The 12,818-nt window shown below is 49.6% G+C and overlaps 1 protein-coding gene across 1 annotated transcript in view; it reads left to right on the top strand.

The window, feature by feature from the left end:
- Positions 1-6,838, top strand: part of IQSEC3 (IQ motif and Sec7 domain ArfGEF 3) — a gene marked incomplete at both ends in the record, with an annotated part of 105,891 nt that extends 99,053 nt beyond the window's left edge. The window contains 5 exons of the mRNA XM_084260105.1: positions 688-787; positions 2,099-2,260; positions 3,430-3,522; positions 4,146-4,189; positions 6,401-6,838. Coding sequence (XP_084116231.1) covers positions 688-787; positions 2,099-2,260; positions 3,430-3,522; positions 4,146-4,189; positions 6,401-6,838 — 837 coding nt within the window. The remainder of the gene's footprint in view (positions 1-687; positions 788-2,098; positions 2,261-3,429; positions 3,523-4,145; positions 4,190-6,400) is intronic.
- Positions 6,839-12,818: the final 5,980 nt, after the last annotated feature.

Raw genomic sequence — 12,818 nt, 5'->3', positions numbered from 1 at the left:
CCTGCTCCAGCAACCTTGAAACTGAATTCAGACAGGTACAAGAGAGGGCAGAGGTACACTGAGACTGGAAAGGTGCCAAGCAAGATTAAAATTCTGCTGACTGTAGTGGCAAAATGAAACCTTGGATGTTGCAAATCTAAGGCTAAAACTAAACCCTTTTGTAGGAGCAGAGGACAAGAGAGCTTTCCCCACTTACTCCTCTACACCCATTTGTACTCTTGTGAGCTTGGGGAGAGTGTCTGCTACTTGCTATCCCTCTTCTCCATGGAATAAATCAGATCGGTAGGAGTTAATGTTAAGGGAGCAAGGGCAATGTGGCATTCACATATACTCTTGTCCCCAGCTCTAAGGTATTTCTGACAGGCTTCCCTTTGCCTTTTGATCTAGCTCCTGGTGAAAAGAATTACCCTTGCAAAGTCAGAAATGCGGGCATCAAAAAGCCAGCACCCTTGGGAGACAGAAAACTGAGTCAGCTCCAGGCCCATGCATATGGAATTTCAGAAGTGTTGTTACAAGTGAAGCATGCCAGGCAGCTTTCTGGGCACAAAGCCTGTCAGTCACCAAGTGTTACTCCCATGTACAATTAACAGAGCTTGCAAAAAGCTTTCTTGCTTAGAGCAGTTTGCATTGTTTGTGCCTCACTGTTGCCCAGCACTCTGCCCAATGATGCATCTTTTCCTCCAACAGATCCTCAAGCTTTGCCCCAAGAAGAAGAGCTCCTCAACATACACATTTTGCAAGTCGGTCGGCCTGCTAGGGATGCAGTTCCATCTCTTTGAGAATGAATGTAAGTCCATTGCCCCTTGGCTGTCTGGAGGGGTTTGGAAGGGAAAAGGACAAGTGGGGAGGGGGTTGTCTCACCAAGTGTGAGTTTGCATTAGAAGAGAGATTGATTCAGGTTTAAAAGTGGAGGGAGGGAAAAACTGAGGCTTGGTTCTGAGATCACTGTGCAGGTGCAGTGTGATGAGAAGAGGTTCCTGGTAGCTCTCACTTGGTCTGAGCACCTGCAAGAGGGCTGAACCTAAGCTCATTGAAGGATCTGGCTTGTCATGGTGGCAGAGGAAGCACTAGTGGGGAGGATGAAGGAATCAATCCCCAGATACATCCCAGTGAGCTCTCAGGAGCCAATTGTAGGTGGAGAACCTTGTTGGCAAAACAGCTGCTGCCAGCTTTAGCCCCTCCCTCCTCATGCCCAGAGTCACAACTCCCACCTCTACCTTTGATTTTGAAAAAGGCTCAGTTGCTGCTGCATCCCCGCACTATGCCATGCTGTGCCTTGCTGAAAGCAGAGCCCTTGGAACAGCACCCACCAAGCGTGGCGAGAGGCCAGCCCTAGTCAGCCTGACCTTGATGGTCTGGGAATAGAGCCATGATGTGTCATGATTGAGGCTGGTTGTGCAGTGGAGGAGTTCCAGAAACGGGCAGCCTTCCTGCTGGCTCAGGCAGAGGGCCCGCACAGCAGTCCCAGGCAAGCATGGCTGATGCCTACTGAGGTTTCTTTGAGCACCTGCACAACACACTGCAAGGAAGGTAGACTGTAGCAGCACTGTGGCTATACTAAGTTTTTTACATCTTCCCTCTATCCTATTGTAAGCATGAGTCACTCTTTCAACACAGTACCCTCTGTAGCAGGCAGAGGCTTTCACATCCCTGTATGTACAGAAGAGTTATTCATAACTGAGCATCCCCAGGAGGCACTCTCAGAACTGGAATCGACTTTCAGGGGTATCGTGACAATCCTGGGAGTGCCTGAGGATCTTCTGGCAAAGGCATCCAGTTGTGTATCCCCTACAGAGAAAGAAAAGTGGGTGTCCTAAAGCGCTTGTGATCTGAACAGCTGAGAGAATCACAGGGTGGGAAGAGGCATGGGACACAGATGGGGCAAGCCGAGGGCAAATAGAATGTTGGTCCTTTGAGTTGTTTGGTAAAGACTGACAAAGGAAGAGGGTGGAGAAGGTGAGCAGTGCAGGAGGAGGTTCCTACAGTTTGACAAGGTCTAGGTGTGTCATTGCTTTGGACTCGTGTTGGAAACTCTCTGTCTTGCAGAGGTACCAAAGAATGCCTAATGCCTTTTTATTCTCTTGACACATCTTTACAGATTACCCCCATGGCATCACACTGGTGACTCCAGTTTCTGGCTCAGAGAAGAAGCAGGTACTACATTTCTGTGCTCTGGGTGCTGAGGAAATGCAGAAGTTTGTGGAAGATCTGAAAGAGTCAATAGCAGAAGTGACAGAGCTGGAGCAGATACGAATTGAATGTAAGGGACTCTAATGCAACTCATACTCCAGTGCCATCACTCCGTGTGTGTCCATGAGGGAGAAAGGATAAAGGGAACGGGTTCTTTAGAAACGGGGAAAGGGGATGAGTAGCACAAGCCTGCACAGGATTATTCTTGTGTCCCAAAACAAAAAAAATCCTTGAGGGCTGGGATAAGGATAGTTTACTGGGACAGCAGAGAAAGAGAGCAATGTCAATAACAGGACTTTATAGCAAAATACACAAAACTGGTGATACACCGTGCAGTTTCTCACTGAACCACACAACTCAGGCCATACAGCTCAGAGCTGTCCTGAAACCAGACCCAAAAACTGCGTGTCCTGGAGCCACGTACTCCTCCCCCACAAGCCATAAAGGGGGTTATGCTGAGCATGACATAACTGGCATGGAATACCCGCTTTGGCTAGTTTGGGCCACCTGTCCTGGCTGTGTCATCTCCCACCTTGCTGGGTGCCCCCCACCTTCTCATTAGCAGGGCAATATGAACAACTGGAAATTCCTTGACTGCCTGGCAACAACTAAGAACATCAGTGTGTTATCAGCACTGCTCTCATCCTAACTCCCAAACATGGCATTACCCTGGCTGCTAGAAAAGAAAATTAACTCTATCCTAGCTGAAACCAGGACACAGACCTGGAAGTCTCTTCTCTATCCCATACTCATTTGACAATGCAAATATGATCTGTAGATAGCTGGGAAGGACAAGATAGGTCTGTTAGCTTTAGTAGAGGTCTCCAATCACTACAGGAATGTCTAGGGGACAAGCCGTCTGTGCTGTGTCCTTCTGTGGCCCGTCTCACACAGATTAGATATCCGTGCAGCCTTTGATGGCCTTTCCATGTATAAACTGATGCTGAGCCAAAGTAGCTCAGCGTCAATGGCCCTCTACTGTACAGCAATAACCTCCTCTGTATAAATGCAGGTCATACATAGAAGGTTGTGTGGAGATACAGAATTTCCTCCACATGTCAACTCGTCTCCAGTTTGGATTTTTTTCCTTGGTTGTTCCTCTCTCTGTCCTTTCTTGACACTTTCTTGTCACTTTCTTACATTAGTTCTCCTTCCTGACTTCCCATATTGCTCCTCCAATATGCGTCTGACCTTCCCTCCATCCCTCTCCTCATTCACTTCTGTATGTCTGTCTTGCAGGGGAGCTGGAGAAACAGCAAGGGGCAAAGACTCTCTCATTAAGGACCAACGGAGCACAGATGGAACTGCAGTCTAAGCAAGGCTCTCCAACAGGTAATAGGACACCCAACTTCTCTTGGTCAAGCAACACATTTGTTAATGTATTCTCATTGATTCCTGTGAGAATAACTGCAAAAGGAAACATTCGGTTCTGTATCCTTTAGCCTTGGGCAAGTAGTGGCAATATGAGAACAGATGTATTTTTCAAATACCCTAGAAAAGCCATCTCACTACCCAGGCTGTAGCTGTAACATGTAGCAAGCAGGTGTTACTGATGAAGCACAGGTAACTGCTGGAGAACCTGGCCGGCTTTTCCTTCCATGAACTGATGCAACACAGTATCAGCACTACCTACTTACCTAGCCTCTTCACCAAAAGTTTGGACTAGCTTCACTGTATCAAAGGCTTTGTGTCCAAAAATTGAGTGCAGAGGTGAGTGACTTCCAACTCACTAGAATGGCAGTGAGACCAGGACCTAAGGATAGGACTCTAAACGGCACGTGTACCCCCCCAGCTAAGCAGCTGCCAGGTTGCAAGAGGAACTGGATTTATTCTTGCAGTCAAGAGTCTTGTTTGGTGGTGTACTTCTCCCTTAGCTTTACAGTTCACAGTCTGAGGTCCAGCTCTTGACTAGAGGTACAGACCTCACAAGTGAGATCTTTTGTTTTATTTCCAAGGCAAGAAGGATTTGGGGGAGAAGGTCTCGGACAGCACAGTGGAGGTAAGTAGAGTGCAGAACAGCTGAGGTAAGTAATTCCCTCTCACTTCAGCTCTTCTCACATTCTCTGTTGTTTCTTTTCTCAGGTTTTAATCAATGCCTCCCCAGCCAGACTGACAATTTTACCAATTTCCAGAGATACAATTAAAAGTTACTGCTAGGACGGGTAATACAACTTTCAAATCCAAACTAAACTTCAAAGCATTTTCAATCCGTTTTTATAACTGTAACATCCCTCATGGACCAAGCTCCCAAACGCTGTAGACTAACCCACGCCACTGCTTATGGGGAGACTGAGAACCCCACTAAAGACTTCCCTGACATGCTAACTCCATGCAGCATCACATGCAAATTCCCCGCAGCCCAGCTTTCCTGCACAATCTCTGCAGCTCTGTCTCTCCATCCCCCCTTGAAGGGGATTAAGCATGACCTTTGTATACCAGAGACTTTCCCTAGAGCTTCACCTTCCTAGGTAGGGAGCTTGGCTATCCTGTGTACACTTATCTTTTCAGGGATGTCTAGCATCCAGTGGGTTGCCTGTTTCTTCACAGACACCCCTACTCCCACTGCCTGTGAGGAAACAGGAGAATGTGATCTTCACACTGAAAATCTTATCTACTGCTTCCTAGTCTCTCCCTGTCTGGAATATCTCTATTGTCCTGAATTTGCCCTTTCCAGGGTAACTCTTTCCCCTTGTCATACTATATTTACTTGAAGAGTTTAGCTTCTCTGTGGGGAGAAATGGGTGCTGCTTCCTTCCCGGGGAAGGGCCTTTCACAGCCAATTTCCTGTTCCCCTTGGGAGAAGTGTTTCCTTGTGGAGAATGGCTTCCGTGTACCGTAATGCTATTAACACCTCCGGCCCAGCAACCAGTTTTTCCTATGGAATATTCCACTGCCTGAATAAATATTGGGACGATATTATGTCCTGCTGTATGGTGAGTCTGAGCAACCTCCATGCTTGAGTAGGGATAGACAACTCGTCCCTGTTCCAGCATGGTGGGGAGCTTGGCCCCTCCACGGCTTCTCCTTTCCATTTGCTGGCGCTGCTGTCCAACATGCCCGTCAGGGCACCCCCACTGTCCCATCTGCACCCCTGCCTAGCTGGAAGTGCCATGCCAGTCTGCATGCACTTGTTTCCCTCTCAGGGTTTGTCACTTGACTTGACATTCTGTTTTGAGACAGTAGCTTTGCTCTGGTTTGGGGTCTACATTCGCCCATGTCCTTGCCAGGAGGAACTGTAACTTCATCCACCATTTGGGAAGCACCATTTTCCTGCTGTGCTTCCTTCACTAAGGACCTCCATTCCAGGCCAGCTCTTCCTTTTTGAGCTGTACTCAGTGGGCTCCCTTATTTTGCCTCTGTTATCAGCATCTCTATGTGGAGACCCTGATGACCTCCTGCTTCCCTTCCCCCTTTCAGCTGCCCAAATAATACTCTGCCAGCAGAGGAGCATTTCCATTTCTTTGAGATTATCTGATCTGCTGCCATTTCATCATGAATTTCTTTTATCATTGTATGAGCTAGACGGGCATTTTTCTTTCTTTTTTCTTTCTTTTTTTGAAAATCATTTCCTTTCACTGACAAATCATCAAATGGATCAGAGGGAGCTGCCTTTTGCTGGAGTATGTCAGATTTCTGCTTTTTCCTTTGTAAACAGATTAGCCAGTCATGTGGTGTACCTTCCTACTCAGAAAGGCAGGGAGCTGGGAAAGGCTTGAGTCTCTCTGTCTCTCTCTATCTCAGATTCAGCTATTGTCATTTTGCTGAAATGCACGGCCTCGATTATCTGAAACCTTGCTGTCTGGTTCCCCTCCCCTTTCTGCTGGTGGGGATGAGGGCATGACCTGCCTCAAGGTCTGTTGATTCCCGTGAGAACTCACGGACGCCTCCACTCGTAGAGTTGACTTGTGTTCCCTGTGCCATTTGGATAATCTAAGTTGCACTGCATTTGGGAATGCCAGCCCTGCTGCCTTGGATGTGATGGAAAGGACAGGGGCACTTAGGCCTAGATGGGGATGATGGGGCTTTTGCTGGGGGGAGGGGTGTGCAACTGGGATTTGTGCCTGTTCTGGTGTTTTGAGGTGGGGGGTGGGGGGTGGGGGGAGCTTAATGCGTGCGAGACCGGCTGGTGGTGGGGGTTCAGGGCAGCCAGTGGCAGCAGATGGGAAAAGTCTTGTAACATTTAATGCTTCTTTGGCTGTTTCTAAACTAGGTGTCAATTCACAACAGGCTTCAAACGTACCAGCACAACTCCGCCCTGGGGCCCGAGAGTGGAATGCAGCCCAGCACACGTCTTAACATGCCACGGGAGCGGCTGGAGACAGCACTGGTGCCCTCGCACGCCGCCTCGGCAGGGACACTTGTACAGTGTCAGCAGATTGTCAAAGTCATTGTCTTGGACAAGCCGTGCCTCGCGCGGATGGAGCCGGCCCTCAACCAGACACTGACACGCTACGTCACCTCCGATTCCTGCACCTCCACCCCCTGGCGCGGTGTGGGTGGCGGGCTCCCCGGGACCCCCATGAAGCTGGTCCATCAGCCTCCTCTCCCGCCTCCACCACCTCCCTACAACCACCCCCATCAGTATTGTCCCCCCAGCTCTCTGCTTCAGAGGCGCAGGTACTCCAGTGGCTCACGCAGCCTCGTGTAGCCGCACCACCAGCACCAAAACAGCACAGACTTCCCCGCTTCCTTGCCCCACCACCCCCCGCGGACCCTTTCTGCCTACAGAGATCTAGTTTGTGATTTATTTTTTAGTAAAAGAAGAAGAAAAAAAAAAAAAGAAAAAAAAAAAAGAAAATAGCTGACTGACCTAACTGTTACCCTGTCTCCCCTCAAGGTGATGCTAATTGTGAGGAGCCATCTATAGAAACTGCCAACCTACATGCTCACACATCCTCACACCCTGCCAGCCCAGCTGGCTTCCCATGCTCGTGCCGTCCCCGTGTAGCACTTTGCTGCCCTGTTCCTTGAGAGGCTTGATGACCTGCTGCTTCATAGGCGCTGTGTCTTCTGTTTGCTACTCCTCAACCTCCTTACCTGCCTTGCTTTTACCTGGTCATAGGTTTGTACCCACCCCAAAACTTTGCCAGCCTCAGAGAGAAATGGACTCGCCCATGCCAAGGACTGACCTTGGGGCACTCTCGGGGACGGAGTTCCCCTGCTGCCACTGCTGCCGCCTGCTAAGCTGGAGCTGAGAACTTGTACCTCTTGCCATGCCTTCTCCTCATCGCTCTCCACATACTATCTCCTTGCAGCAGCTGGTTCCAAACGAGGGAGTGCACGAGCAAAGGATAGCTTGAGTGGAGGAGATGCTGTCCTGAGCTGCAGTACAACACAAAGATGGCCTCATTCTGAAAACCAAAACTCTTTCCGTTGTTATATTGGAGCATTGTACCAGAGACCTCTGCTGAGACCTAGCAGACCTCATCACATGTAAATACACCTGTATGGTAGCATATGTATGGCGCATGCTTACTAAAGGAAACACCAAGCAGTTCTGAGGGAGCAGAAGGGAGGGGTTAAGCCCAGGGATCTTCCTGGAATGGATCAGTACTTTCCCAAAGAGATGGCACCAGGAGGTGCCCTCGCACCTCAACACACACACACACAATGAAGATTGTCTTCTCTAGCATAAAACAGACCCACCTCTGCTCTCCTCCTTCTCGCTGGTTTTGTGTTTCCTGCCCACCTTTTTTTGTATTCTGAAAGCAATGTTGAGTGTTAACTTTCACCATCTGAGGTGGATGGTCCCTTAACTTGGGCTCTTCCTCCTGTGTTAGAAGGAAGGGGCTTTTTGGAGACCACTGATGTGAGGTCCCATCTGTATCTCTTGCCTGGCTACACTCTTGCCTCTGTCAGCCCTTCCTGTAGGATAGCTGCCCAGATACCAGATTCAAAGACTTCCCCTCTCTCCCTCTCTATCTCAGCTTCAAAGTGAGGGGAGGGGAAGATCCTGAGATAGAGATGACAGCTCAGCTCCTCTGCTTTATTTGGGACATTGATGTGAAGGAAGACGTCATTAAAAATGGGCTATGGATGTATTTTTAGAAAAAAAAATCTCTTTGAGCAGTAGGGAGGGGAAGGTATTAATTAGCTTAAAGGCTTTGGTCTCACTCACTCACTCTATCTCCCTTCAAGGCTTAAGAAGATCAACTTCAGGCTTTTAAAATAGGACAGAATGCCTTTTAGGGCCTTTATTTTATTTTAAGAGGGAAAGAAAGAAACGCTCTGCCTTCCTAAGCAAGTCTGAGACATGAGCTGATGGCACAGCTGTTGAGTGAGGAGTGACAGGAGTTGTTGGCAGTGGTAGGGATGTGCAGAATGTCGGGGAAGGAGCAGCGATGAAGGCAGATGCAGGGGACTTTCTACCTCGTGGGGCAAAAGCCACGTGGCAGTTTCCTTAGGGACGGTGTCAGAGCGCTCGTCTGGAGCTTTCCCAGTGACAAAAACCAGAGTGCATCGGGACTGGCTCCCTTCAGTGCTCCTCAGGTGTCTGCTGAAGGTTCCAATGGAAGAGTTCACCTGTTTGGTATGGGCAAAAAGCCCAGCTGGAGTTAGGGGAGTGGGCTGGGGCAGGGTGAAGCCCTCAAGGGCAGGAGTCTTCTCACTTCCAGGTCCCCTTATTTCTCAGCCTGACCCATGTCCCCAGATGTGCCAGCAGGTCTAAGTCGTTTGCTCAGCTGGCTGGGGCAGGGCACAAGGCGGTCACTTCCACAAACAATAGCAGGTGTACTGACCAGGAGCCAGCAGGCATAGCCTCTGGGAGAGCTGTGGAAGCAGGAGACAAAAAAGATCGTAAGGAAACCCTGAACAGAAGCCCAGTCTCCCTCCAGAGCAGAGAATCTTTCTTCCAGACAGCCTCCGAGGGCAATGAGGACACTCCACTTAAAGCTGAGCCCGGGGAGAGGTTCTCACCCCCAGCCCTGCGCCCTCCAGCCAGCTGTGATGCACAGCTGGCCTGATCTGCTGCTGCTGGGATCTCATCCCACCTACCCCTAGCTTCCTGGGAAAGCACGTGTGTGGCATCTGCCGTTGTCTGGTCAACGTAGCACATGGCTGCCGTTTCATCTTACTGCTGTGGGAAGGCGGGTGGTACCTGGTGACACTGTCACTGCCCTCCCTTCTCAGCAGTTACTTTGCTGTCTGAGAGGAATGGCAGCGCTGGTGTGGCTTTTCCCAGAGTGCAGCGAGACACTGAGGGTCTCAGTGCGTGTTAAAATAAATAAATTAGATTTTACTTGACACTTAACACGAAGCGACAACAACAAAAACCTCAAGGTACTTGATGAAATAATTTTTAGATAAAATATTTATGACAGTGTCTATGAAGTTCTTACAAGAGAGTTTTGCTGCTTTAATAATTGATTGGGAGGGCTACAAGAACATAAAGAAGTAAGGAAGCTTCCACGAGACTCCCTTCTTTGTGCTGGGTGAAGGATGGAAGTGAGTTAACTGAGGTGCTGAGGCACAGCAGTCTCTCAGGGAGACCTGGCTCCATTCTCCCACCCTGCAAAGGCTACTGACAGCCTGGAGCTCTGGGCTGAGAAACAAACGTGGATAACCCTTGCTGTCTTCTGGCCTTCTGGCTACGTCTTCTGTCAGGTTTAGCTAGAGAGACACCAAACCATCTATTCCAGGTTGTCGTGGAACAGGTTGGTTCTTCTAAATTCTACTGTGTAGCTGAACCCTTCGGACTTGGCTTCAAAAGATGAATATGTTTTTTTCCTTTGAAGGTTGGTCTCGGAGGATGAGAAGCACTTTAAAGCATGTCTGCACCTCATCTGATCTATTGTACTGTCTGCTCCCACAGCCCTCCCTCACACAGGCGAGGCACACGGACTCAGTGTAGCTGTAGCACCGCGAATAGACACCCCTGTGCACAGACTGATCGTTGGCAGGGTGCAGGCTAGAAAAAGCATGTTGGTGACAACCTAATGAAGGGCAAAATGTGTACCACCCAGAGGGACCGGTCCAAAGAAAAATCACCAGCTCTTGGCAGCAGCGATTCTGATTGTGAACGTAGCACAATCTCTCAGGTGTTGGGATCAGGCAGGAGGTTGCTGCTGAGATTAGATTGACCCAAATGAACCTGTGGTTTTTTTACTGCCAAATTCATATCCTCCTATATTAACAAAATAAAAGGGGGGCGGGGCAGGTGGGGAAAAGAGAAAAGCCAGCAAAGAGCGTTCTGCAGTGTGTGTCAGGTACTTGGTGGCTAAACAAGAAGGTGGCTCTGCTGGAAGGTGGAAGAGAGCAAGGTGTTGCGAGGTCTGCAGAGCTGTGTTACATACACTGTCAGGCTCTGCCCTGATCCTCACTTGTGCTGGTACAGGGCCAGTGAAATTCGTCTGTTTACACCAGTAGCAAAGGGTTGGAAAACTGTGACCAGAGAATCAAGCTTAGTGCAGACAATTTGGGTTTGATGCAGTGTTTGTCCTCTATTGTAGTACTTTTAATGCCATAATCTGGGCCACTGTGGTAGCAGCACTTAGTGCTTTCTGCAACACCTTCAAAGCACCCCACTGGTCATGTTCTCTGTCCTCCTTGTAGATAAAAGGTGTGGGCATGGTCCACAACCAGAATTTCTTCACAAAAATGTACCAGTAGGTGTGGCAGCATCTGAGGTCCTCTGAGCTGTACGAGTTTGACTTTTGTTAACATGTTTTTCAGAAGGCTCAACCTGCAACTACCTGCATGTGTTTGTGAGGTTTCCAAGACAAATCTGAGCCCTAAATCAAGGAAGCTGCTGCCTGGCAGAGTCTCTGCTTTGAAATGCGAGTTGCTGAGCAAGCTCCCCCATCTCCTGCTCCACCACCCGCCTCACTGTGCTAGTGTGGGCTCCAGGGACTGCCAGCATTGTTTCGTGAGCTAGAGCTGTCCTCATCCTGCCCGCTCTTTCACAGCTGTGCCCAGGACAGCAGCTTTGAAGTCACCCAGCTCTTCAACACTAATCACAACCCCATCTGAATGTGTCTTTTTAAAAAAAAATTAACAAGAGAAGTGTTACCTGTGTGTAGGCTTTTGAAAGCACCTGTCTGTCTGTACCTGTTTCCTTGCTGTAAATATCACTGAGAAAAGCTTCCTTGGGGAAAAGTGGTGTGGTCACACCTAGCAAGGAGTCCAAATGGCTAATATTTTGTAACAAAATAACAAAAATAGATCAGAGGTATTTTATCTGTTCGATTAATAGAGTTTTAGAAATTACATTGAGATATGTCACTTGTGCGCTAATGTCTTCTTTGCCTCAGCCCCCCTGCCCCGTGTCCCTGGGCTCCAGCGGTGTGCGCGGGCACACGGGCGGCACATCAGGGCTGCGCTCCGGAGGGGTGCTGAGCGTCCTTCCCTCAGCAGGCCTCGGGGGCAGCCCGCTGCTCCCACTCCCTGTCTTTTGTTGAGTGCAGCAGCAGCTAGCCCAAGGCTCGGGCTCACTGAGGATCTGAGCCAGAGGAAACCAGGAAGAAATAATCTTGTCCAAGAGAAGGCAACTCAGTGAGAAAGTCACCCCTGCGGTGAGGCAGAGAGGAAAATTGGGGAGGGGGGGGAGAAGGCAAAGCCCTTCTGTGCTGCAGCTCCTTCTTTTCTGTCTGGCTGGCACGCAGCAGAGCCAGCCCCAAACCTCCTCCTCACACCTGTGTGGCTCTGTGCCCCTGGGGAAGGAGGCCCTCATGCCTGTGCAAGGTGCCCAGTGCTGCGCCAGCACGCTGTGGCACGGAGAGCGACCTTGTGAGCCAGTGCCTGGGTTGGAAACCAGCAGCTGCAGAGAAGCTCCAGCACCCAGGGACATCAGCATGGGATGCACGTTAGTGCCCACAGCACCTGGCAGCGTGCAGGGCTCTGTGGCAGGGAACATGTAGGCACCTCTGCAGAGTGTGCCACACAGAAACAGCGTCGGACGCCGCCACACGCTGCCTGAGCAGGACAGCTGTGCCGGCTGCAGTTACTGCGTCTCAGCAGCTACGTGGGCTCAGGCTGGGCTAACATTTGGATAGGAGACACGTAAGGACAGTGACATTTCCCATGCAAAGCAGACATACATGCATATTTACCCAAAACATAATTCCGAGGTTAATGAAGGTGACCTTTACCAAGTTCCGCACGGGGATGAGAGGGATGATCAGAGACAAACACGTGTGGGCGAAGCAAGCTCTCCTCTGCAGGGGAGGGGGGAAGGCAGCCTGCGTCCCTGCAGCTGAGTCAGACGCTGAGGTGAGGTTGTACCTGCTAAAAAAACACCTCTCTGTAGGTTGCAAGTTCTTTGCTGGCTTCAAAGAATCCCTTAGATCCCTGGGCTCATGGTGGAACACTTGGGAGGACAGAAATCCCCCCTGAGACACAGGAAATTTCCCAGGGATTCGGAGGCTTCCGTTTATGTTTGTGTGTGCCACAGATACAAATCAGCTCATCCCAGTCATTTTCTAAGATGTTTTGAAACAGGAGATTATTGGAGAATTTTTTGCCCAATGTTTAGATCACATACCTGGCTGTAAAGATTAAAGCAATAAAACCAGATTGTCTATATGTGAAATACTCCTAACTTGCTCTGATGTGCAGACACCAGTATAAACTCGAAGATGGCACGTCCCTTTGGGACAGGTATGATGCAGATATATAGAGGTAGTGCTGGTACA

Source organism: Gallinula chloropus (genome assembly GCF_964237585.1).
Source record: "Gallinula chloropus genome assembly, chromosome: 1".
In the NCBI taxonomy this organism is placed as follows: domain Eukaryota; kingdom Metazoa; phylum Chordata; class Aves; order Gruiformes; family Rallidae; genus Gallinula; species Gallinula chloropus.
This window is presented reverse-complemented; position numbering and strand designations above follow the sequence as displayed.